Consider the following 26,221-nt stretch of genomic DNA (forward strand, 5'->3'; position numbering starts at 1 on the left):
AAATACTTTAGCATTTAGCAGTAGAACTCCCAATTGAAGACCCTAAATAGGAATGTGTCTAACATAATAGTGGGAAGAGTTTTGTATTACAGGATGCAAGATGGGGCTTATTTACACCCAATTTTGATAGTCTAAATGTTGGGGGTTATGCACCAGGAAAAGCAAATGCATAATGACCAACTTTTAAGGGTTGATCTCCAGGAGGTACGGGGAGAGGGTGGTTCAACTTGGCAGCGTGAGGCGTGGTGCAGTGAATTGTATCATTATGGCTCCAAACCCTGCACTGGTTTGCCGCAGTACCAAAATGATGATATAGAGGACAGGGCACTATGACGAGATTCATAGTTAATCGCATCATCATGGCCTGCCGCCCATCTCACCTGTGAACTGGCGGTATGCTGGTGGGTTGTCTACACTCCCTGGAGCCAGGAGGTAATTCTAGGAGAGTTTACAAGTATGGGCAAATGTTTCCATCATTAGCTCTACCATCAAAGTAGAAAACAATGTTAGGTATTTGAAAACAGAAAATTATCTCTTTTTTTTTATTTTTCTCTGTCTTGCGATCATATATGATTGCAAGACTGCAAACATACTGCTTTGCATGCCATACTGTAGTCATCAAGTGAAAAAAGTGTCACAATATTGATAAAAAACAAAACAAAATTAAATTACATTGAATCAATATTGTGTCCATGCTGCTATAAATTCTTCTAAAATCATGTGCTAATAATACCAATTCTTCTGTGACAACTGATCCTCATGAATTCATTATAATTGTCATATAACTATAAGTTGATACATAACATTGAAACTCCTTCTTAGTCAAAAAAGGGTAAAGTTGTTGAAGAATTGTCAACAGGGCCGGATTAAGGTCTGCGGGGGCCCCTGGGCAACAAACCTGTGGGGGCCCCTATCAATAGAAGTTGAATATATACTCAGCGTCTTCATAGAAAAGTTATAATTTTATATCCTACGTTTCGGGTCTCCACTCGTTATCAAGAATAACTTTTCTATGAAGACGCTCAGTGCCTCCAGTTGGTGCTGATATATTGTCTATATACTGTGCATATATATATATACACACACACACGTGTTTGTATGTAAATACATACTTTAACACATATATATGTATATTCTACATATATGTATATATATATATATATATATATACACACACACATATATATAGATGTATATATATATGTGTGTTTGTGTATATAGAGTAAATATGTATAATTAAATATATATATATAATAAAAAGTAATACATATCATATGATTATATATATATATATATATATATATATTATATGTATATATTATATGTATGAGGTATCTGAGTATAGGGAGGGAGAAGGGGAGAGAGGGGGCTCACAGAACTCACCGGTGGACGCTGGCAGCCTTGCACTGTGCTGCATCTGCTGACTGGTTGAACTTGTGACGTCGGAGGAGGCTGGGGACTGGCTGCGGAGAAACTGCAGGCGGAGCCGTCAGTGGTGACGGCTCCGGGCTCTGCAAAGGCTCACGGGAGGAGCTGATGCGGCAGCTCCCCCGTCGGCCAGTTTTTTTTCTGTGTAAGCTGCCCGATCGGAGCTTAAAGTTCCGATCGCGGCAGCAGAAGCCTGGGGAGGGGGGTGAGTGAAGGGCTGGCTGTGCGGTCGCCGACCTCCAAAGGCACCAGCCCAGTGGGACCTTGCCCGGAGTCCTGGCGGCAGCTGGCCGGGGTTCAATAGGAGAATGTGGCTGGGGATAGTGTGTGGGGGCCCTTTATGCGTGGGGCCCCGCTTATAATCCGGCCCTGATTGTCAATAACTCAGACACATTTATTTATTGAATTTTGATTTATTGAAATCTGTGTTCTTGTGACACTTGATTGATACGTTGCCCAAGATCCGGATGAAAGGTCGACAATGAATAGGTCGACAATTGGTTGAAGGTGCAAAAGGTAAAAAGGGTTAAAAGGTCGACAGGTTCAAATGGTCGACAAAATGGTTGACACATTTTTTTATGTTATTTTCTCAACATTTTTAAGCTTAATGTGATGGTTAGGCACTTAGGGGAGGGTTAAGGTTAGGCTGCTGGAGGGGACGGTTTGGGTTAGGCACTAGGGGGAGGGTTAGGGTTAGACTACTGTTAGGTTTATGCACTAGAGGAACGTTTAGGGTTAGGCACCAGGGAGAGGGTTAGGGTTAGGTACTACTGGGAAAGTGGCAAACGCAGGATTTCTAGAGGGGGGTTTCCAAATTCTTGATTTTAGAGCGAGTGTGGCTAGTCTATGAAGAGGGCATAATTAGCACTTATCCAGCTTTAATATGCTACATACAAAGTATGTGTTGCATATTTCCAGTATATACAGGACCAGCGATCACAGTAAGCCATTAGATGTGGCAGTAGGTCCATCCTGTCTGAGCTGAAGGTTTTATTTCAGATGTGGGCATCATTCCAGAGCATTGGAGCAAGTCCAGGGGTCTGTGGGAGCATCAGAAAAACCTAGCACTGCCCTGGACATATATGTACATATTGTCTCCTTGTATACACTGGATAGTGTATTATTATACAGTATTAATAATTAACCCTATTGATGGTCTATAGCAGTGCACCCCTAACAGTGCTTGTTTTCCGCAAATCCTAGTTGGTGCACAGGTGTATTTATTACTGGCTGACACAGTTTAAAAGATCCACAGGTGGTGCTAATAATTTCATTTGTGATACTGAGTAGAACATGCAGCACTAGTAACATTGTATTATATTACTATTTCTATTGTGGTCATGTTGTGTGCTGGTAAGGGGAGTTTCCAGGCAGATGGAAACCTCCCCTGCGTTTGCCTATGGGGGAGGGTTAGTGTTAGGGTTAAAATATAAATAAAAGCATGTGTCAACCATTGGCCAACGCTTTGCACTGTCGACCTTTTGACTGTCAACGCTTAGTACCTGTTGACCTATTGTGTGTCGACCCATTGACTGTCGGCCTTTTATACAGTGCCACACCCACATTGCCAACTGTATTACAATTAATTAGGGGCACCATTGTCTATTTCATTTATAATATTTGTATTTTTAAATATTTGGAGAAACATGGAAACCTAGGGATAGGCAGGCAACATCCACTTAGGAGTTCTAAGGGAGTACATTATAATGGTGTTGTCCATATATCCCATGGAATGTGCTTACATATACAAATGTAATTGTTATCTTTTCCAAAACTGAATTAATACTTGAATAATTTTCAGATCCTTCTTCTATTACTTTTAGCCAAGATACCTGGTAATATAAGGTTAATGTAGCTGTACTAGCCTAAGCAAAAACTGTAAAGACTAGCTGTATTAAAAGAAAACCAGACCCCAAACTTTCTGATATAAACCATGCTGGTTATATACTGTACATTGTTGAACGTTAAGCTGACATTCCACTGTAGCTCTGTTGAACATTAATGTGTTGCCTTTTCACTCCATTAGCAACAGCTGAAGACCCACCTACCTCTTTAGGGTAGGGTACTCACTGGACTATTTATTAATATGCAGCGATAATACATCATTTCTATCACTGCTTATCGCTGCGTTAGATAATCAAATCATTTATCACACCAATTCATTGTTAAAATCAGGCATCTGAAAGTTAGTTTACCTCTTTCCCGGGTCACTCTCATGGGATAGGTTCATGTGTGACCCCAGGCCCAGCGACAGGGGGGGGGAGCAAAGGGGGACACTTGTACCGGAACCCGAGATTCTGAGGGGCCCCAAACCCTCAGGAATTCGGGAGTCCAGATCATGCGTCCCCTTTGCCTATGCAGACAGCTACCTGCTGTGTAAGCAGGGCACCCGGCACGATGATTGCGGCTAGATAACTCCCGACTAGTCCCAGGCCTCGGCAAACACAGGAAGCATAGCCCGGCGCAGTGTGCGTGATGATGTCGTGCTGCTGAATCAGAACGAGGAGCCACCGGGTGTGAGAGCCGCCAGAGAAGACAGAAAAATACAGGCAAGCGCAGCAGGTAAGTGTTGGTCAAGGCCGGGCTGGGCTAGAGAGTCACGGGTCGGGTGGTGGGGAGCTACAGATGAAGGGCATGGCAGACACAGGGGCTGGGGAAGAAGGGGACATGTGATGGGCTGGGGAAGAGGGGCACATGTGCCAGGGGCTGGGGAATAGGGGGACATGTGACGGGCTGGGGCTGTGTGTGACACGGGCTTTGGGAAGAGGGGTGTGTGACACGGGCTGGGGAAGAGGGGTGTGTGACACGGGCTGGGGAAGAGGGGTGTGTGACACGGGCTGGGGAATAGAGGTGTGTGACACGGGCTGGGGAAGAGTGGTGTGTGACACGGGCTGGGGAAGAGGGTGTGTGTGACTGACACAGGGGTTGGGGAAACAGGGGTTTGTGACAGACACAGGGGCTGAGAAGAGGGGTGTGTGTGATGGGCTTGGATAAAGACTAGGAGAGGGTATAGTGGGGCCCAAAAACATGAGTGTACCAGGGCCCAAGATTTCCGTTGCCGGCCCTGTGTGACCCAGCTAGCTGGATCACATAAGAGCTGTGGAACTGGTGGACATGACTAGACCAGTGATTTTCAACTCGAGGCACACTACACAAGAATTTAAAATTGCCAAGGCACAATATTAGGTGATGCGGTGTAAAAACCAAAAACATTGGCTCCCACATAAAAAAATACACAAACTATGGCCTCCACAGGAATAAAACACACTACATTGGCCTCCACAGGCAGGGCTGCCATCGTAAATTGTGGTGCCCGGGACTGACAAAATAGACAGGCCCCCATTATATAGAGAACCTCTAGAAAATGGAGGCATATAAAAAATAGCTGGAGCCAGTGGACCATGTTACAGTAATCACATCATGGCACCCCCTCTTCAGTAATCAGCTCAAAGAAATTCCTCCCCCATCATTGTTCACCTCACAGCTCCCCCTCTTTAGTAATCACCTTATAGCACCCCCTCCTTCAGTAATTACCTCACAGAAAGTCCTCCCCCATCAATAATAACCTCACAGCTCCCCCTCTTTAGTAATCACCTCATAGCATCCTCCTTCTCCAGAAATCACCTCATAGCACCCTCCTCCTTCAGTAATCACCTCATAGCATCCTCCTCCTTCAGTAACTACCTCACAGAAAGTCCTATTATTTAATAATCACCTTACAGAACCCCCCCCCTCAGTAATCTCACAGCAAGTCCCCTCTTTAAAAATCACACTAGAGCTCCCTCCTTTAATAATCACCAGTATCAAATCCCCCTTCTCTTTACCCAGCAAACTTACCACCTTTTCTTTGGTCTCTGCTCTACCATTTTTTACTTAGCTGGCTCTCATGCTTTAATGGAGGCTTTCTCCAATGCAGCGGCCGGCGCGCAGCAGAGCAGCCTGCCCTGATGTGTCACGATGCATGCGCACCTGCCGATAGTGCTAAGTCGAGCAGCCGGACAGCTCAGCTACTCTGAGCAACTCTAGCACTGCTAAGAGGTGCTCAGAGAAGTGAAGCTGTCCGGCTGCTCGACTGTGTTAAAGACAGAGCAGCCGGGGAGCATCCTGAACACGGTGGTGGTGGGGGTTTATGGATGGGAGGAGAGATAGGGGACAGTGACCGCAGCGAGCTGGTAGGAGCGGGCCCCAGCCGGACCTGTAAGTGACAGTTACTTACTTTTATTGTGGCAGAGGGGGAAGGGAAGTAGCAGACGGGCCCCTCAAATGTCCGGGCCCGGGATTCCAGTCCTGGCATTCCCCCCCTGATGGCGGCCGTGACCACAGAAATAAAACACACTACAGTACAAGTGCGCTGAGCTGACCGGTGCGGCACACTTGACAACCGCTCAGTGGTTGAAAAACGCTGCACTAGACGATAAGTTGGACAATTTGAACAATAACAATATCGTTATTGTTCATCGCGTCCAATATCGTCCAGTGTTTACACGGAGAACGACCAACGATGCGTGCTATGCAGGCCAACCTGACGATTTTGTCAGGTTGTGCATGTTCAGGGATGAGGGAGGGTCCTAGCACTGAACCATATCGTTAACGATATCGTTCAGTGTGTGCGCTCAATGTCGTTAACGACATTGAGCCAGGCACTGCAGGGGATAAACTTGGCGATATCGTCTAATGTGTACACGGTATTAGGCTTCTACTTCCACTTGGAAGAAATAACAAATAAATGAAATAATAGTGCAAATAGATTTAAAATGTATTAATAAAAAAGAAATAAACTCAATTAAAAAACTGCTTATTTAAATAATGAAGTGGCAATAACAGCTCCTTAATCCTGCTATTCCTCTTGACTAATTTTAAAGCAACAGGACTTGTACAGGACCTTCTGTTTTCTGAGCTATAACTTTCTGTATTATTGTGTAATGACCCCGTATGTTTTGTCCACTTTTAGCGGTTTTCCATTTAATTTAATAATATTTAATAAATTATTTGGTTTAATTTATGTATAGGTGTAGCTTCTGTTTTTGAATGATTAACATACTACTATGCATTTTATTTATCCTGTCATTGATGCTAACACTACTGACAAAAATAAATACCAAAATACTGAACACAAACTTTCACCCAGTACACATGGGTTATGCATAATCCAGCATTGAGTTACTAAACTGCTTCTGCTGCTGAATTTTACTTTTTATTATGCTACAAATCTCTACTTGAAGGGGTTTATGTATTCATAGCAACAAATCTTTCTTCCCATAAAAGCACCATTTTTAGGACTGTTGTTTTGGAAAATATTGATTTCAGCATTGTATTGTCATTGTAAAGAAAGAAGACTGATTCTAAAGCCCTGAGGCGTACTGCTCTTATTGACATACATATAATAGAGTTTAAAAGGGCATGTTATGTACCTTACATTAGCACTAACATAAAATGTGTTGTTAACTTGGTATAAACGGTGCGGCTAGTAAGCATTAAGGTTGGATGGCAATAACATAAATCAATTAGTACATAAAATAATGGGTATTGACTAACCTGATCAATAGTTTAACAGCCTCAGCTATCGCAGACTTTAGTTTAGGAAAAAAACATCATATGAGCTATCTGTAAATTGTATTTTAATCGGGTGCACTTTCCATTTGAGTCATGTGGTTTTAATTAGCTTGTTTAAAGGGGAGGCAGTTATTAGACCGGCGGAATAAATGCCTCTGGTCTAAATACCGACGCCTAAAGCCCGACAAGAGACTTAATATAGGCGTCGACTACCGAAGCCTATCTTAATCCCAACGCTGGAAGACAGACAGACGCCGTTCTGATCGAGGTAAGCCCGGCGCATCTCAACTGTTAGCCACTGGGCGGATGGGGTTGGATTTAGGTACCCCTGGGGGACAGAGTTAGGAGCCCACGGGGAGGGTTAGGCTAGGGGAAGGGGTTAGGGTTAGGCGCCACTGGGGGGAGGTTAGGGTATGGCATCCCCCCCCCCCTGGGAGGGTTAGGCTAGGGGAAGGAGCTAGGGTTAGGCGCCACTGGGGGGAGGTTAGGGTATGAAGGGTTAGGTTTAGGGTGCAGGAAAGGCGGGTTAGGATTAGGCACCACTAGGGGGATTTAGGGTTAGGCACTCAGGGAGTTTTAGGGTTTTGGCACCACCAAGGGAGGGTTAGAATACTTACCAGCGCCAATTGGGATATCTTCCTGACGGGCTTGTGCAGTTGGGATTTGAACCGGCGGCTAAACAGCCACCGGTATTTCAGTCCCATTCCATTTGACATACACTAACAAAATAGAGCACTGATCGGCAACCTGCTATAGTTCAAGGGCCGCATGTGGGGCCTTCCAATTTCCAAAAGGGTTGCACATTATCATTAATGTGAAGCATAAAACTACTGCCCCAAAACAACCTTGGAACCCCTGCATCATTATAACAAGATGCACCCACATTCCTTTTGCTCTCTCCAAACTTCCACTACATGACTCTAAGGCCTGCCATTTTCTCCACAGTAACCCAATATGCCCTCAGACCTCACATCTCCTTAGAATCCCACATGTACTCCAAAACACCCTAAATGCACCTCAGACCTCTCTCACATGTCCCTCACAGCTCCCCTTCATGCCACACATTCCTCCAAACATCTGAGAACACCTCACAGACAGACCGCAGGGGAACGAGGGAGACACATTGTGCAGAATGCACTGCATTCCCTCCTCCTCCTCCTCCTCCTCCTCTAACCCTGCTTCTGTTTAGTTTCATCCCCTGCTCTATAAAACAGCAGAGAATAAATCAGAACGGGGGCACAGAGCTGGGGACTGTATGTAAAGGATCGGCAGGCCGCTGGCTTTTGCCCACCACCATTCTGACAGAAAGATGGCAATGTGTTTCTGGAGCATTCATCCCTATGGGAGAAGTTCAGGATGGAGGTATGGAACTCATGACACCATGAATTGTACTATCACAGCCACACCCCTGCTACAGTGCCATGATTTACAGTCTCTGGTAGTGTGGTGCAGGACCATGATGACGTGGTTTGCTGCATATCCAGTCTCTGGAGCGGGAGGATAGCCTAATGTCCCGGGAGTGTTAGAGAATGCCTTTTGTCAGTCTCCAAGATATTTCAGGAGAGTAGGCAAGTATGCTATAGTACAGCATCGGAGACACATGGAAATACATTCACTTGTTCTAGGTCTCAAGAATTTTGAATTTATTTATTTTGAAACATTATTTCATTAACAAAAATGCTTTATTCTTAGAATAAACATTTTTTTAGATAGCTTTAACAGAATGCTTGCCTACCTTTCATTTTGGAAAAGTAGATTGATGACGATAAAGGCGGGGCCTGACGGTTTGTGTCCTTAAGCCCCGCTACCTCTGTGTAAGTTGATGTGAATGGCGCATATTTAAATAGGAGGTGGGGCCAAATGCTACAAATCTTGTAGATTTGCATCATTAAGCCCCACCCCCTACTCGGCAACTCCTGATTTCTGTGAAAATTCTCCCCATTCTGCCCAATTCACTAGGATTGCGGGAGAAGTGCTGACTCTACCGTTGGTGCGGGGAGTTACCTGAAAAATTGGGAGCCTCCCGCGACTTCCGGGAGAGTAGGCATATATGACTTAACCCTGGCACGAAAATTCAGCTGTGGTATTTGTGACATTACAAGGCGTGCCATTGCTATTTCATGTTACTGCCCTGGTCATCACAATTGGTAACATCACTAATGATATTCCAGAGAGTGATCTCACAGGCATCAGCTGGAAACATGCAAACATGACAGACAATCCAGTAACAGGAAGGGCTTGTCATCTATCACACTCAGGAACACAAATGCTGACATCACATTATCATGTATACTAATATTATAAGAACGTTGTGTCTGTTTGTTTGTTCCAAGTTGGTGCAAACACTACTGAACCGATTTTCATGAAAACTGCATCATTGTGTAGTGGAATCTCATAGAAATAACCTGCACTTTGTTTCATCTCCATCCGTCAAGTTAAAGATGAGCAATAACCAAAACATAATTTATTGACATTATCAATGAATGAGATAGGTGTGGCACCATACGCGCGCCTGGTAAGGGGTGAGGGTTTTTGGGCCAACCTTCATTTGAATAGGATATACTACATAGCAGTCTGTGCACAGGGCACACAGTGACATTGGGGTGAGTGGTGGGTGAATAAGGATATGCTACATAGCAGTCTGTGCACAGGGCACACAGTGACACTGGGGTGTGTGGTGGGTGAATAGGATAGGTTACATAGCAGTCTGTGCACAGAGCACACAGTGACATTGGGGTGAGTGGTGGATGAATAGGATAGGCTACATAGCAGTCTGTGCACAGGGCACACAGTGACACTGGGGTGTGTGGTGGGTGAATAGGATAGGCTACATAGCAGTCTGTGCACAGGGCACACAGTGACATTGGTGTGAGTGGTGGATAAATAGGATAGGCTACATATCAGTCTGTGCACAGAGCACACAGTGACATTGGTGTGAGTGGTGGATGAATAGGATAGGCTTCATAGCAGTCTGTGCACATTGCACACAGTGACACTGGGGTGTGTGGTGGGTGAATAGGATAGGCTACATAGCAGTCTATGCACAGGGCACACAGTGACACTGGGGTGTGTGGTGGGTGAATAGGATAGGCTACATAACAGTCTGTGCACAGGGCACACAGTGACAATGGTGTGAGTGAATAGGATAGGCTACATAGCAGTCTGTGCACAGAGCACACAGTGACATTGGTGTGAGTGATGGGTGAAGGGCTGCTGCTACCAGTCAGTATAGCGCTGCTGGCGCCACTCCTGTAATATGGCCTCTATGCAAAGCAATACAGCTAGAACACCTCAAATAAAAAAAATGTTGGCAGTAGCAATTTCAACATGGGCGAAGCTGTAGGCAACAGCTAGTCACATATTTGACCGGTGCAAAGTTTTGTAGCTGTTTTTTCTCAATAACAGTCGTGCCGCAGTCCTGCTATCGGGATCAGATCCAACTGGTTTTGGACTGACTGCTGGCGCCGGGTCCTCCGTACACACAATTCTCGGGCGAATGGTCATAATTCGGCTTTTTGCCCAAATTATTGCATATTGTGTACCCAGCTTTAGGCTCTCACTCTGGCTGTACAAAATAGGTTACATTTTTCAACAACTGATAAGCAATTCGCTTTGATCAATTTACGTTGTTTGACTACAAAAGGCAGAATGTGATAATTTTATCATGTCACAGCAATTTCAGATTTACAGGAAGTATCATTTTCTATATAGTGGACTCACAAATACTGAGAGACTTGTTCATACCTAGGCATTATCACAGGATTCATAGTGATGATTGGGAATACCATGGATGTTGTTATTACTTTTTCCTGGCAAGAGTAAAATTGGTTGTGAATTTTCTTTTTAATTTGTGCCTGTTATTACAAAGGGTCCATCAGACTCACATTACATCCAATTTGATGTGATTATTGCAAAGGTTGAAGTCCTTTTTTTTCTTGAGCGTGCACGATACTATACTCAGGTAATAACACAGATGATGAAATGGATAAAAGCACTCCTATATATGTGTTCTGTACACAATATCCATGCACCTTTTTTACTTTTTGAAATAAATATATCAAACAGCATTCTAACATGTCCAACATATTTATTAATTATATGGTATATCAAATGTATCATTAAAATTTTCATTGTTTAGGATTTTGTATAGGTACTACTGTTCTCCATACTAAATCTGAACAGTGGAGACTGAGCTTGGATGGAGGACACAATGATAGCAAGTCCTTACCAGTTAGATGTAATTACAGGCTGATGACACTAACTAAAGATAGTAAATACTGCCGTTTTCTTTTAATTAGTTCAGAAGAAGTTAAACTATATTTAGTTTTATACAATATACTGAATCCACTTTGAAGCCACAGTGTTTGCCTTAAATTTGCTTCCATGAAGAAACCCTTTGCATACTGTATGTACTCTGTACTTAGGGCCTGATTCAGAGCCGGATGCTATTTGCGCTCGCTCGTTCAGAAAAAGGGGCCGGCTATTTAAATTGAGCGCTCGCTCTTTGCGGTCTGTTGACGCCTCTATGTCTGAGCGAGCGAACGAAACATGCGCTCGCTATTTTGTAAATACGCCCCCTGGCCGCTCGCATCCTACGTCATCTCCGCTATTTATTTGATTAATCGAGAACATCGATAGGCATCTGAACTGCTCGCAGTGCTTGTGGTAGGATTTTCCTACCGCAATCATGCGAACAGTTCAGGCTAAGAAACAACCAAGTGACGTGGTCGATGACGCTGCTTTGTTAATTATGCACACCCTTAAAACGCCCGTTTTGACCTTTTGGCACTCCTGCGTTCGGATCACCACTCCCCGTTTTCAAGCACCTTCCCCTGTTACCACCCACAAACGCCTCATCCTGTCACTCAAATTAGCAGGCACTCGCTATTTTGCGAGCGCTCGATTTCTGACCGCAATGACTGGTTGGCGCATGCGCATTATGACACATACGCAGATGTGCGAACATCGCTCGGAGCGAACGATCGCCCGCTTACGAGCGGCTCTGAATCAGGCCCTTAATTCATTCTTCTATAAAATGTGATGACTATAAAAGTTGCTCTGCTTCTTCTTCTTTAAGGTTTACATCAGGATTAAAGATGAGGAATGGAACATTTATCGGAGATATGCAGAGTTCCGCAGTTTACATCACAAGTTGCAAAGCAAATATCCTCATATTAGGACCTTCCACTTTCCACCTAAAAAGGCTATTGGGAACAAGGTATTTACTAAAATTGAAAGGATACATGCAACCAAAATAATACCATTGTAACACGAACCTACTTCACAGCTCTTATGTATATTGCTTTATTTGATTGTAGAGTTCATTGGATAGAACAGTTTTTATCCACATAATCCTTGCAGAAAGTTATCTATAAGATGTCTCCTTATCTCACTATAAACACTTTCTAGCGTTCTTCACCAGAGGTCACTTAGGAGCACTGCTGTAAGTCAGACAATTCATATACCACTTCCCTTTCTTGAGCTTTTAGCTCTGCTGGATATGACATCTAATGGCAATAAGTAGCTGGTCAGAGTGAAGAAAAGCTTGCTAAACCAGTGAAATAATAAAAGCAGTGGGCAGCAATGATTAGCTTGCTGTCTCACAGCATTGAGAACTTGGGCTCAACTCACACGGTGGCCCTATCTGTGTGGAGTTTGTGTGTTTCCCTTTGCTTTTGTGGGTTTCCTCCAGATGCTCTGGGTTTCCTTCCCCAATCCAAAACCATACAGTTAGGTTAATTGGCTTCTGACAATATGGAGGGTAAGCCTCACTGGGACAGGGACTGACTAAGCGTTTTCTGTAAAAGATTGCGGAATATATTAATAACTGTTAATAAATAAGGATAACCCCCCCCATCCCCAAAGTTTTGCATACATACAAAACCTAGGCCCACAAATGTTGCTTGTTGTATGTAGAACTGGATAGACAGGTACTGGACATGAAAAAAATAACAACACAGAACAGGGGTGTAACTAGGCATTTGAAGGCCATATAGCAGTAGTATGTAAGGGCCACTATGTAACACCCAAAGGTGAAAAATGTATATAACACATGTAACTTTGACAAGGAAGATGGGCCCCTCTCATCTCTGGGCCCCAGAGCAGCTGCAGCCTTTGCACCTATGGTAGTTACACCCATGACACAGAATATTATTCAAAAGTAATGGAATCTTTTAGAATTTCCATAGTTTTACCAGATTAAACAATACATCCATCATTTCCAATGTAGAGGGCCCATACTTATCCAGAATCAATAATTAGAGATGTGCTGTTTTTTAAACAAAATACCTCAATTGTCTATTACATTTAAATATATAAAATAACAATATTAGGAAGGACATATCCTTAAAATACTACATACAGAACAAAAGCAACAAAACAAAATTAGAGGTACAGTGTCACTTGCAGAGCTACAGGGCACCATGTACCTTGTTTAATTGTACATTCGTACAGGAATTTTAAAATATTATGCTTTTAGCCTCTATGCAGCAAATCATATTATGTAATGTAATAAATTACTGTATTACTTATTGCCCTGAATTTTTAGCTTCATACTGTAGATCTGTTTTTCCCTAAATAGTGATAAAGTAGCAAGTTTGCTCCTGTTCTCCTATGATGTATTACTATTATGTCAGGATCTGAGTAAGGAATTCAGATTTCACAATTATTCTACAATTAATGGGAGCTAACAATTAAGTGCTAAAGTAATTGTTATACTTGTACAATAGGATAAAATAGACACAGACACTCACAAATACTTACGCACACTCGCACATACTACACACACTCGCAAATACTTACACACACACACTCACACAACATACTTACACACACCGCTGCTGCAGAAGACCGGATCCCAACTCTGGAGGAAGAAGAAACCGCTTTGTGTGTGTAATTACTGACTAATTAATTAAGCTAGTTCAAAACTTCTAATTGCTTAATTAGTCATTGGGAGGGAGGGCACGCAGGAGTCCCAGAGCACTCTCTGACCATTTTTCCTAAAAATATGGATTTTAGGAAAAATTGGTCGTTTTCAGGGGGAAAAAAAACCTCGGACCAGCTGGTGTGGGATTTTTGCTATTCTCGCACCTAATTGAATATTCCCCATTGAGTGCAGTTTTCCAAAGTTTTTTGAATTGCGCATGCGTCCAGTGGCGTCTTTACCTAAGATCGCACCCGGTGCGGGCCGGGACCGGGATCCTTCACTGCGGAAAATAAGGGGGCGTGGCTTTGTGGGTGGGGGACGTGGCCCCGCGGGCCGAACACCCGTTTTTTGTAAAACCGGGGGTGCTGGAGATGCAGGCCGCCCCCGGGAACCAGCCTGTTTGAAGTGCCGGCTCCCTCTCTGTGCTAGGAGCCAAGTGCTACACGTAATGCAGCACACGGCTCCTGTCACTGAGGGGGAGCCCGCACTTTGGTGTCACCCCTCGGCTGATGACACCTGGTGTGGCCCGCACCCCCCTTGTGATGCCAGTGCATGCGTCCCAATGTTTACTGCTGGTGCAGGCTGAATGAATTTGGACGCACAGTGAGACCATTTCAGTGGGCGTTTTTGGGTAGTAATAGGGGGGTGTCTAGCTATATGTGAGCACGTCACTGTCAACGACTACATCTTTTTTCACATTTGCACTGGTACAGCGGCCATGTTCCGTTTTTAACAACCACAGGCTTGCTCTTATGTCCGATGGTGCGACCCATGTGCCTCCAGTGGTGCTACTTTTTATGCAAAGCAGCGGATTAGCAATGCTGCAGGTTGGCATCTTTATATGAATCCCATTGGCTGCAAAATTAGCATAAAGACGCAGTTGCTCATTAGCGTTCACCTCAGATTCAGGCCCAGTATGGTCTGCAAAATAAGTTTTTGGGAGCTTTTTGTACACTTGCATAATAGAACTTTGTTTCTACTTATAAATCATAACTGAATAATTTTTATGTAACTGAAATTCTTTTACGCACATACAAGTAACATACCTCCCAAAATGAATGAGATAGGCAGTGGGACTCTGCATGCGCGTGAAACGGAGTGTGGTCACCCATTATGGGGATGTGGTTGCGCATTACTCCTTTTTCCATCACACTGGGGGCATGACCAGCACTTCCCGAACTGAAAACCTCTGCGACACAGAGCTGGATTAACGTAGGGGCACAGAGGGGCATATGTTTCAGGCCTCCCTCTCTCATATGACCCCCCAGACCAGTAAGCTTAGCCAACTGCACTACCACACATCATGATAGCCCCCTCACACAGCACAAGCCGACCGTCTCTCCACTGCTGTAACCCACCCGCCACTTGGCAAAATTCTGTGTAGTACTTGACCTGGGCCATGAGAGGCAAGACAGACAGTGTACTGCACATTGTGTGCTCCTTCATTGATGGCCACGTTCTGCATGGGTCTTCTTGATGGAGATCATGAGCATTCCATGCTAGAGAACCATGGTAGCATAATATGATCTAGGGGCACTGGCATGTTATGAACCGTGGACACTTCAATGTGTAATAATGTGAACTGGCGGGCACTACAATGTGACATAATATAAACAGGAGACATTATGTGGCATAATGTGAACTGGGGGCACCACATTAAGGCATATTATAACTCAGAGCACTGTGTGGCATAATGTGAACTGGAAGGACTACAATATATTTATGTGAATTAGGGAGCACTACAATGTGACAGAATGTAAACTGACGGTACTGTGTTGCATAATGTGAACTGGAGCTTTACAATATGGCATAATGTGAACTGGATTCAGAAAATTAACAACTGCTTCAGAGAGAGGTGTCTCTATAAGCATTGGAGCGGGTGTCTCTTCAAAATTTTGCTATGGGCACCTCAAAGTTTTAGTTACAACCCTCAATGTGAAATATTATGGAACCTGGTATTATGGAAATGAAGCTATCAGCTTCAGACATGCAAACATAATAGACAATCATCTAAGTCATGCACCCACAGCTCTAACCCAGATGGCATAATAATACAATTGATGGTTGAAGTGAGATCTGATATTTGCAGCTTGTCCCTTATGCCATACAGAAAAGAATTTGATTGACAGCTTAGGTTTTTCTGAGGCCTGTAATTGCCAACTCTGCCCAGTTTTCATGACTGCATCTTACCTATGGTATAAACACAAGTGTAAAGGTGCATACACACGTAAAGATTTTCTGTCCAACCATCCAACTAGTTGATTGGTTGGAATGAAAATCTGGTAATGTATGGAAGTAACTGATGATCAGCAATTTGCTCCTAAATGCCAGAAAACAGATGAAAATGGTTGTCAGACAAGTTTGATAAATGTTGCTCTAAACAGTTTGTTCAAACAACAGTTTTTGTCCATTTTCCGGCATTTGGGAGCAAATTGCTGATTGTCATTTGCTTTCATACCTTACCAGATTTTCATTCCAACCAATCAACTGGTTGGATGGTTGGACAGAAAATCTTTACGTGTGTATGCAGCTTAAGACTTATTCTTTGTTGGCCAGTTTTATCAAACTACAGGATTCCGTTATCAAAATTGGTAGAGAAGTGTGGAACGATCAGCTACTATTTACTTAAGAGCACATTTAGCTTGAGTACTCACTGAGGCTTTCCTGAGTAACCATTCTCAGGCTCAGTTCTATTAACTAATGGAAGTCTATGGGCCAGGAGGATGTTTGTTAAAAAATGGATTTAGTTGCACAATGCCAACCAACAAAATGTATGAAAACAGAGCAATTTATTGAAAACAATTTACTTACTGGCACACTTGATCCAAAAATACTTGAGCAAAGTTGTGAGTGCTGTTTTTTTTATTGTTTTTGTTGGGAAGTGTAGACACTTGTAGCTGGGACCTATCTTAATGTTTCCACTCCAGACCAGTTCACTGTCTTTAGTTTATCTATTGGATTGCTATACATTCCATTGAGATGCAGCCTATCTGGAAACATAGCTACTATACAAACTAGTGCATATCAAACCAACGGCTATGGTATTGCAAGCTATGGAGAGACAGGTCACACACAGCTCTTAAAGCTGGAGGTATGATATAACAGTAACAAGTAGGGGAAGGCGGGGCTAGTTACAAAAAAAACAGACAATTAAAATATCTAAAAAAATCTTAATTATAACCAAACAGACAAATTTACTAACAAAACAGTATTCTTTCTTCTATTTATATTGGGTGTAAGTTACTTCCAATAATTATTATTAACAATGAAAAACATCGACCGTGGTAAGTAGTTACAGAGTTGGGGAAAATTGTTACCAATAAAATAATTATACAAAATCTTAATATAAAAAGTGTTCCTTAGAAAACTTTGTACATTTATCACAAAATCACATTTGGCATATAATTGGTATATAGGGCCTGATTCAGCAAGGAACACAGCTGCTAATATGCACGCAATCGGCCGATTAATTTGCACTGCGCATGCGCGAACTACCAATTGCGATTCAAACTGCGATTGCAGAGGGTACGCAGACCCATGGCAGAGTGATTGACAGGAAGTGCCGTTTGTGGGTGGTAATTGGGGGTGCTTGGGCGAACGAAGGCGTGCCAGTGTGTCTCAAAGCCGTTGCAGAGGCGTGTATAAATTAGCCACTGCGATACCAGATCCAGCCTGAGGTCTCATAGCGTGCGCAGAAGTTAGCAATTTCTGAGTGAGGTCTGACCTGTCTTAACTGTGCGTATGGGTCCGATGTTACCGATTATTTTGCTATGTTGCCCAAGTACACGGATGTGTGTAAGGGGAAGTGGGCGTCCTTATGTTAGGCTGTGATCGCAATGCAGTTGCAAACATTTGCATTTCACTGCTGATATTAGCAACTACGTTGCGTGCGTATTAGCAGAATAGCAATCCATGCTGGATCAGGCCCATAGTCTGATGACAATGACAGACATCACTCATCGTCTTCATTGACGATTTCTGAATTGCAATTGGAAATGCTACTGCATCGCTGCTTACACAAACAATATGAACCCACCCTTTACATGCAATACACTTGGCCCACTCCTGCCCAGGTTTCCACAGATTGTGGAGTCTATTTATCAAGCAGTGAAAAGTGTGGAGAAGTGGACCAGTGGAGAAGTTGCTCATAGCAACAAATCAGCTCCTACCTATTATTTTATAGACTGTACTTGATAAATACTACTTGAAAGCTGATTGGTTGCTATGGGCAACTTCTCCACTGGTTCACTTCTCCACACTTTTCACTGCTTGATAAATAGAACCCACAAACTCTTAGCACACATTATACAGAAACACTTATCTTCAGAACTCAAAGTTTCTTTGTAACAACTTGCCTCCGATATTGTGTAACAACTTGCCCCAAATAACGGCAGATAACCAAGATGGCTATAGTTCTATTTCCTTGCTTCAATTCACAATTATAACAATAATAAATACACTAATGGTCTGTGATTCGAACAAAATGAATGATAAACCTCTTCCCTTTACCAGTCCAGCCAAGATACGACTTCAAGTCTAGGTGAGAAATATTACTTTGGAACAAGTTTGTTTAGGTACCTATTACATAAACACGTCTGCGCTAGCGTTGTTTGGTTGAGTACTGACGGTAACATGTTCAAACGTGTTCCCAATTGCATGAGCTGCGACGTGGGTGTGGTTTAAGATACATTGTAACAACTTGCCTCTGTAACTACTAGCCCCGCCTTCCCATACAATACAGTTATTAAGTTATTAAACAGATACACCATACATTACAATTACATATGTTTGTTTTAAGGGAGAGGAACCCTTTAAGAGTTGTAAACTTTAATTTATTAAGTAATGCAGATTACAGCTGTACAGCGACCTGATCGCTAGGAAACCGTTTTGGAAAGGCTGCTGTAGATTGAGCTGTCACTATGACCCTTATAGTATTCTGCTGGATGAGTAAGAGATAATTACTCCTTTATAGCCTCACTTTGGCTGCTGCCCATAGTACACAGAGAAATGGTGCCCACTTTGCATCATCATTAAAGAAGTAACGAAAATAAGAGGCTAAAGGGTAAGGAATAATGATTTTCTGAATGCTCAGATGAAGGCAGACTGGTTTTATAGTTTATTATGTCTCTGTTATGAAGTGTGCATAGATGCAGTGGTAAATATTGATGCATGTATGCCATCTCCGAGTGTGACAATATATTTCAGGTTCTGTGTGTCTTAAGGTGCCCACACACATACCGATTTTTTATCCCGATCTGGCCGATTCCGACACATTGGAACGTCAGATCGGGTAAAAAAATGCCCAAATCGTGAGAACCTGTCTATTGTAAAGTTAGGTTTTTGGTCGTTTTGCAAAACCGACGAAAAAATGACCAAAAACCCCAAATCGACCTTTAGTACATGTACCCCTTAGAGCAAGGGTTCCCAACCACGATCCTCAAGGCACATTAACCGTCCAGGTTTTAAGGATAGCCATACTTGAGCACAGGTGTGTTAATTAGTAACTAAGTTATTTTGATTTATCCATCTGTGCTCAAGCATAGCTATTACTAAAACCTGGACTGTTAGTGTGCCTTGAGGACAGATGTTGGGAAACATTGCCTTAGAGGTTAATTAATAAGTATGAGACATATAAACTAAAAATCAAATCAGACTTTTGTCCTACATGGTACAAAGGTCCCTTTATTTTCATTTACTTTGGAAGACAATGGGGGTACTGTCAGGCCCTGGTGTTGATTGACCTCGGTTGCGGGTGCAGTGGCCAGTGGGCTTGGGTGAGTTGATAGTATATAGTTGAGGAGGAGGCAATATGGAAGTCTTCCTCATAGGCTACTCTCAGATGTTGACGAGACCTACTCTGAGACGTGGAGTCTAATCCACTTGATAGTATTCACCAGTGACCCTCCAAGCGGGATATTGGTTTCTCTACACCAAGTGAACAGGTCGTGGCCCCCAGAGTAGGTATCTGAAAGAAGTGAGAAGACATGGGCAGAACTAGGAATGTACTGGAGGAGTATCTGCTACGATGAATCAGACACTAATTAACGATGGGGACAACTCCAGAGATCCAGATACTGTTTGTCATGAGTAGTTGTACTGGGAATCTAGACGCTGAATAGCCATGGGTAACAGCTCTGCTGATCCTGACGCTGTATAGCTAAGCATAAATGACCAGGGAAGGGGGGAATAGGGGGATATAGTTTGAGCACAGGATATAATATATTGGATATAATTAGTCAAAAGAATAATGAAAATCCACAATTATAAATATCAAACCCTAGTATAGGTGTCAAGCAAAAATATTGTAAAGTGTGGAGGTGCTCCCCATGAGAGTATAGATAAACGTAGTATGGGGAAGAAGAAGAAAACTCTCTTGTTGGGGGCACTCGAATGTAAAGGTTATAATAATAAGAATAATATATAAAAAATAACTTTTATTAGATATATTTTAAAATACCAAAAACAAGTCTGAGCCTGTTACTTATTGGCATTACTGTTGGAATAACAGCTATAAATTATCACAAGCAGAACACGAACATACATAGAACATAAGACAACATATAATACAATACTTATCACAATTATGTGAAGCTAAGTGAAATATTACAAATAGGTCTATAATTCTCTGTCTCATACAATATTGAGACCTATATAAAACATATACTAGTTCAATGACCTCATAATGTCGTCATAGCACAATGGCTAATCAGAATTACGGCAGAAGCATACAAGCAAATCTTCTAGAAAAGAATGTGATAATAACCATACAATATTCAATATAGGTTACGTGAGATATCACAGCACAATAACACTGAACAGTAATCAGAGAAATACAATGATAAGGGGGTCAGATGAAATAATAGCTGACCCTGCAAATATCAAAATGAATATAAGTAAATCACAGGTTGTAATGAGAGGCAGTTCACACGTAGGTTGCCTGTGATGCCACCCAGGTACTTGTAGACAGTAAGGTTATAGGAAAAAGTAAAGCTACTCCTTTATGTGGAGTTTACAAAATATCCGCTGCTGCATGCCATTGTATAATCATTGAATGGCATGTGAGCGTACTATAAAGGTACTCCCAGGGTAGGGAATAAGTACAATGAGTATCTGCTGTTGGACTGCGTTAAAAAGAAGGTCCTGGTGTAAACATTGCAGGAACCTCTAATAGGCGCACCCCAATGAGAGTACTCAGAGACAATAGTTATCGTAATGAAATAACACAGCATAGGTTTGCGATCTGTGCTGCTGCCAGTCATATACCAAAGGTAGTGGTGAGTGGTGGGAAACCCAGATTGCATATGCAGTGATAGGAAGAAAGAGTATGAGGGTAGCTGCACTATGGCTAGTACAGGACAAGTGGAGCTCTGTTGCCCTAAAGGTATTGCAGGGTCACAAACTTGTCTCTGTTAAATAAAGCCACTCAGTGCGCTAAAGAAAGTGTAGTATGAAAAGTACCTGAGCGCTCACCTCCAGGGAGCCGGTGTGTAGTATAGAAAATCTGCCACTAGAAGAGCCTGTCAGTATGCTGCCATGACGAATCCCGCCTGTACACAGCCGGATTCGCGGGTCTGAGACACGCGTTTCACTGTCGCTTCCTCAGTCAGATGCATGTGGACTGTGATACACAGGTGATCTTTAACCTGCGTTGTGACCAATGGGAGAGCAGGTGCTGTGTGTTGCAGATGCAATACCCTTGTCAATAGGTCCAAGTGTTAACTCCCTCTATTGGTCCACAGCAACAGGAGGGAGTGAGTCATAGGAGGGGGGAGTGTTTGGGTTAGATGAAGCTCATAACGATCAGGCTAACAGGCTAAGGTGGAAAACCTGACTAGTAGCTAAAGTGTCTGTCTTGCAGCAAAAATAGTTATGCAAAAATGCTAATACCAACCATACAGATATATAAATAGTAGATATAAATAAGTGTGTATAAAGTGATTAGAATAAAGAAAATGTCACTTCCTCAGTCAGATGCATGTGGACTGTGATACACAGGTGATCTTTAACCTGCGTTATGACCAATGGGAGAGCAGCTGCTGTGTGTTGCAGATGCAATACCCTTGTCAATAGGTCCAAGTGTTAACTCCCTCTATTGGTCCACAGCAACAGGAGGGAGTGAGTCATAGGAGGGGGGAGTGTTTGGGTTAGATGAAGCTCATAACGATCAGGCTAACAGGCTAAGGTGGAAAACCTGACTAGTAGCTAAAGTGTCTGTCTTGCAGCAAAAATAGTTATGCAAAAATGCTAATACCAAACATACAGATATATAAATAGTAGATATAAATAAGTGTGTATAAAGTGATTAGAATAAAGAGAATGATACCAAAATAAAAAAAAAAATATAAAAAATAAAAAATTTTTAAAAATATTAAAGATAAAAATAAAAATAAATATAAAGATAATAAAAAAATATATAAAAATATTAACAATAATAATAATAATAACAATAATAATAATAATGAGTAGATAATAAATAATTAATAAATATATGAATATGAATGGTGATGTGACGACAGTGATATATTCTAGAAAAGTGTATACAAATGTGAATACAGATTGTGTGCAGAAATACCTTGACATAAGTTGACATGAAGTATAAGGTAAATACCAAAAGGATATGTTGGATGTATAGAGTGATCAGGAATTAAGGTTATAAAATTGATGAAACATCAAAGTGATGAGAACATGGCTAAGATAAACAAATGAGAAGCCAAATGAAAACAGTGTGGGGTAATGAGTATTCAATAATAATGCTGAGATATGTATTTATGCATAGAGAATAAGTGTATGTGGAGATGGTGGGAGAGAAAAAAGTGTAAAAAAATGTAAAAAAATATATATTAAGAAATATGTGAAATATCAAGTTTAAGAATTGGTCACTAAAATACTAAAATGATGTCTGTGTTGGAGTTAAGCTTCCAATGATCGTCCATTGCTGCTTGCTATAAAAATTAGTCAGACATGACATAAGTTTTAATGAAAAAAGACCTCTCAGAGAAAGATACTGTAGTTGATCATTTCATTGAGTCTATTAGGGCTCACAGTATTGAGTCTAAAGGTCCAGTTGCTTTCCCTCTGTAGTAATATTTTTGTCAGGTTGCCACCTCTTATGCCCAATCTAATATGTTCTAGCCCAAAGGCTTTCAGATCTTGTGTTGTTCCATTGTGGTATTTGCAACCTTAGGTACATAGGCATGACAAGTCGCATCTTTAAACAGAGAATCTTAGAACACGTGGGGAATATCAAAAATGCAAGAAGCGACCTCACTAAAATGAAGAAACTGACATCTGTCGCCAGACACTTCTTAAAATACCACAATGGAACAACACAAGATCTGAAAGCCTTTGGGCTAGAACATATTAGATTGGGCATAAGAGGTGGCAACCTGACAAAAATATTACTACAGAGGGAAAGCAACTGGACCTTTAGACTCAATACTGTATAATGGACTCAAAGAAATGATCAACTACAGTATCTTTCTCTGAGAGGTCTTTTTTCATTAAAACTTATGTCATGTCTGACTAATTTTTATATGCAAGCAGCAATGGACGATCATTGGAAGCTTAACTCCAACACAGACATCATTTAGTATTCTTAAACTTGATATTTCACATATTTCTTAATATATATTTTTTTACATTTTTTTACACTTTTTTCTCTCCCACCATCTCCACATACACTTATTCTCTATGTATAAATACATATCTCAGCATGATTATTGAATACTCATTACCCCACACTGTTTTCATTTGGCTTCTCATTTGTTTATCTTAGCCATGTTCTCATCACTTTGATGTTTCATCAATTTTATAACCTTAATTCCTGATCACTCTATACATCCAACATATCCTTTTGGTATTTACCTTATACTTCATGTCAACTTATGTCAAGGTATTTCTGCACACAATCTGTATTCACATTTGTATACACTTTTCTAGAATATATCACTGTCGTCACATCACCATTCATATTCATATATTTATTAATTATTTATTATCTACTCATTATTATTATTATTGTTATTATTGTTGTTACTATTATTATTATTATTGTTAATATTTTTATATCTTTTTTTATTATCTTTATATTTAGATTTATTTTTATATTTAATATTTTTAATTTTTTTTTTTTTTTTTATATTTTTATTTTTATTTTGGTATCATTCTCTTTATTCTAATCACTTTATACACACTTATTTATATCTACTATTTATATATCTGTATGTTTGGTATTAGCATTTTTGCATAACTATTTTTGCTGCAAGACAGACACTTCAGCTACTAGTCAGGTTTTCCACCTTAGCCTGTTAGCCTGATCGTTATGAGCTTCATCTAACCCAAACACTCCCCCCTCCTATGACTCACTCCCTCCTGTTGCTGTAGACCAATAGAGGGAGTTAACACTTGGACCTATTGACAAGGGTATTGCATCTGCAACACACAGCACCTGCTCTCCCATTGGTCATAACGCAGGTTAAAGATCACCTGTGTATCACAGTCCACATGCATCTGACTGAGGAAGTGACATTTTCTTTATTCTAATCACTTTATACACACTTATTTATATCTACTATTTATATATCTGTATGGTTGGTATTAGCATTTTTGCATAACTATTTTTGCTGCAAGACAGACACTTTAGCTACTAGTCAGGTTTTCCACCTTAGCCTGTTAGCCTTATCGTTATGAGCTTCATCTAACCCAAACACTCCCCCCTCCTATGACTCACTCCCTCCTGTTGCTGTGGACCAATAGAGGGAGTTAACACTTGGACCTATTGACAAGGGTATTGCATCTGCAACACACAGCACCTGCTCTCCCATTGGTCACAACGCAGGTTAAAGATCACCTGTGTATCACAGTCCACATGCATCTGACTGAGGAAGCGACAGTGAAACGCGCGTCTCAGACCCGCGAATCCGGCTGTGTACAGGCGGGATTCGTCATGGCAGCATACTGACAGGCTCTTCTAGTGGCAGATTTTCTATACTACACACCGGCTCCCTGGAGGTGAGCGCTCAGGTACTTTTCATACTACACTTTCTTTAGCGCACTGAGTGGCTTTATTTAACAGAGACAAGTTTGTGACCCTGCAATACCTTTAGGGCAACAGAGCTCCACTTGTCCTGTACTAGCCATAGTGCAGCTACCCTCATACTCTTTCTTCCTATCACTGCATATGCGATCTGGGTTTCCCACCACTCACCACTACCTTTGGTATATGACTGGCAGCAGCACAGATCGCAAACCTATGCTGTGTTATTTCATTACGATAACTATTGTCTCTGAGTACTCTCATTGGGGTGCGCCTATTAGAGGTTCCTGCAATGTTTACACCAGGACCTTCTTTTTAACGCAGTCCAACAGCAGATACTCATTGTACTTATTCCCTACCCTGGGAGTACCTTTATAGTACGCTCACATGCCATTCAATGATTATACAATGGCATGCAGCAGCTGCTATTTTGTAAACTCCACATAAAGGAGTAGCTTTACTTTTTCCTATAACCTTACTGTCTACAAGTACCTGGGTGGCATCACAGGCGACCTACGTGTGATCTGCCTCTCATTACAACCTGTGATTTACTTATATTCATTTTGATATTTGCAGGGTCAGCTATTATTTCATCTGACCCCCTTATCATTGTATTTCTCTGATTACTGTTCAGTGTTATTGTGCTGTGATATCTCACGTAACCTATATTGAATATTGTATGGTTATTATCACATTCTTTTCTAGAAGATTTGCTTGTATGCTTCTGCCGTAATTCTGATTAGCCATTGTGCTATGACGACATTATGAGGTCATTGAACTAGTATATGTTTTATATAGGTCTCAATATTGTATGAGACAGAGAATTATAGACCTATTTGTAATATTTCACTTAGCTTCACATAATTGTGATAAGTATTGTATTATATGTTGTCTTATGTTCTATGTATGTTCGTGTTCTGCTTGTGATAATTTATAGCTGTATAGCTAAGGACAGGTAACTGGGTATCCAGACACTGAATAGTGATGGGTAACAGCTTCGGTTATCCTGACGGTGTGTAGCAAAGGATAAGTAACTGGTTATCCAGACACTGAATAGTGATGGGTAACCGCTTCGGTGATCCTGACGCTGTATAGCAAAGGATAAGTAACTGGTTATCCAGACACTGAATAGTGATGGGTAACAGCTTCGGTGATCCTGAGGCTGTATAGCAAAGGATAGGTAACTTGGTATCCAGATGCTGAATAGCGATGGGTAGCAGCTCCAGTGATCCTAATGCTGTATAGCAAAGGATAGGTAACTGGGTATCCAGATGCTGAAT

General features: G+C 41.7%; 1 protein-coding gene across 2 annotated transcripts in view; it reads left to right on the forward strand.

Moving 5' to 3' along the window:
• The window catches only part of SNX29 (sorting nexin 29), a 682,594-nt gene that overhangs the window by 425,094 nt on the left and 231,279 nt on the right, over positions 1-26,221 (forward strand). For both annotated transcript variants that reach the window (XM_088474249.1, XM_088474250.1), the window contains exon 19: positions 12,059-12,199. In XM_088474249.1, coding sequence (XP_088330375.1) covers positions 12,059-12,199 — 141 coding nt within the window. The remainder of the gene's footprint in view (positions 1-12,058; positions 12,200-26,221) is intronic.

Source organism: Taudactylus pleione, unplaced genomic scaffold (assembly GCF_031769625.1).
Source record: "Taudactylus pleione unplaced genomic scaffold, aTauple2 ptg000149l, whole genome shotgun sequence".
Classification (NCBI taxonomy): domain Eukaryota; kingdom Metazoa; phylum Chordata; class Amphibia; order Anura; family Myobatrachidae; genus Taudactylus; species Taudactylus pleione.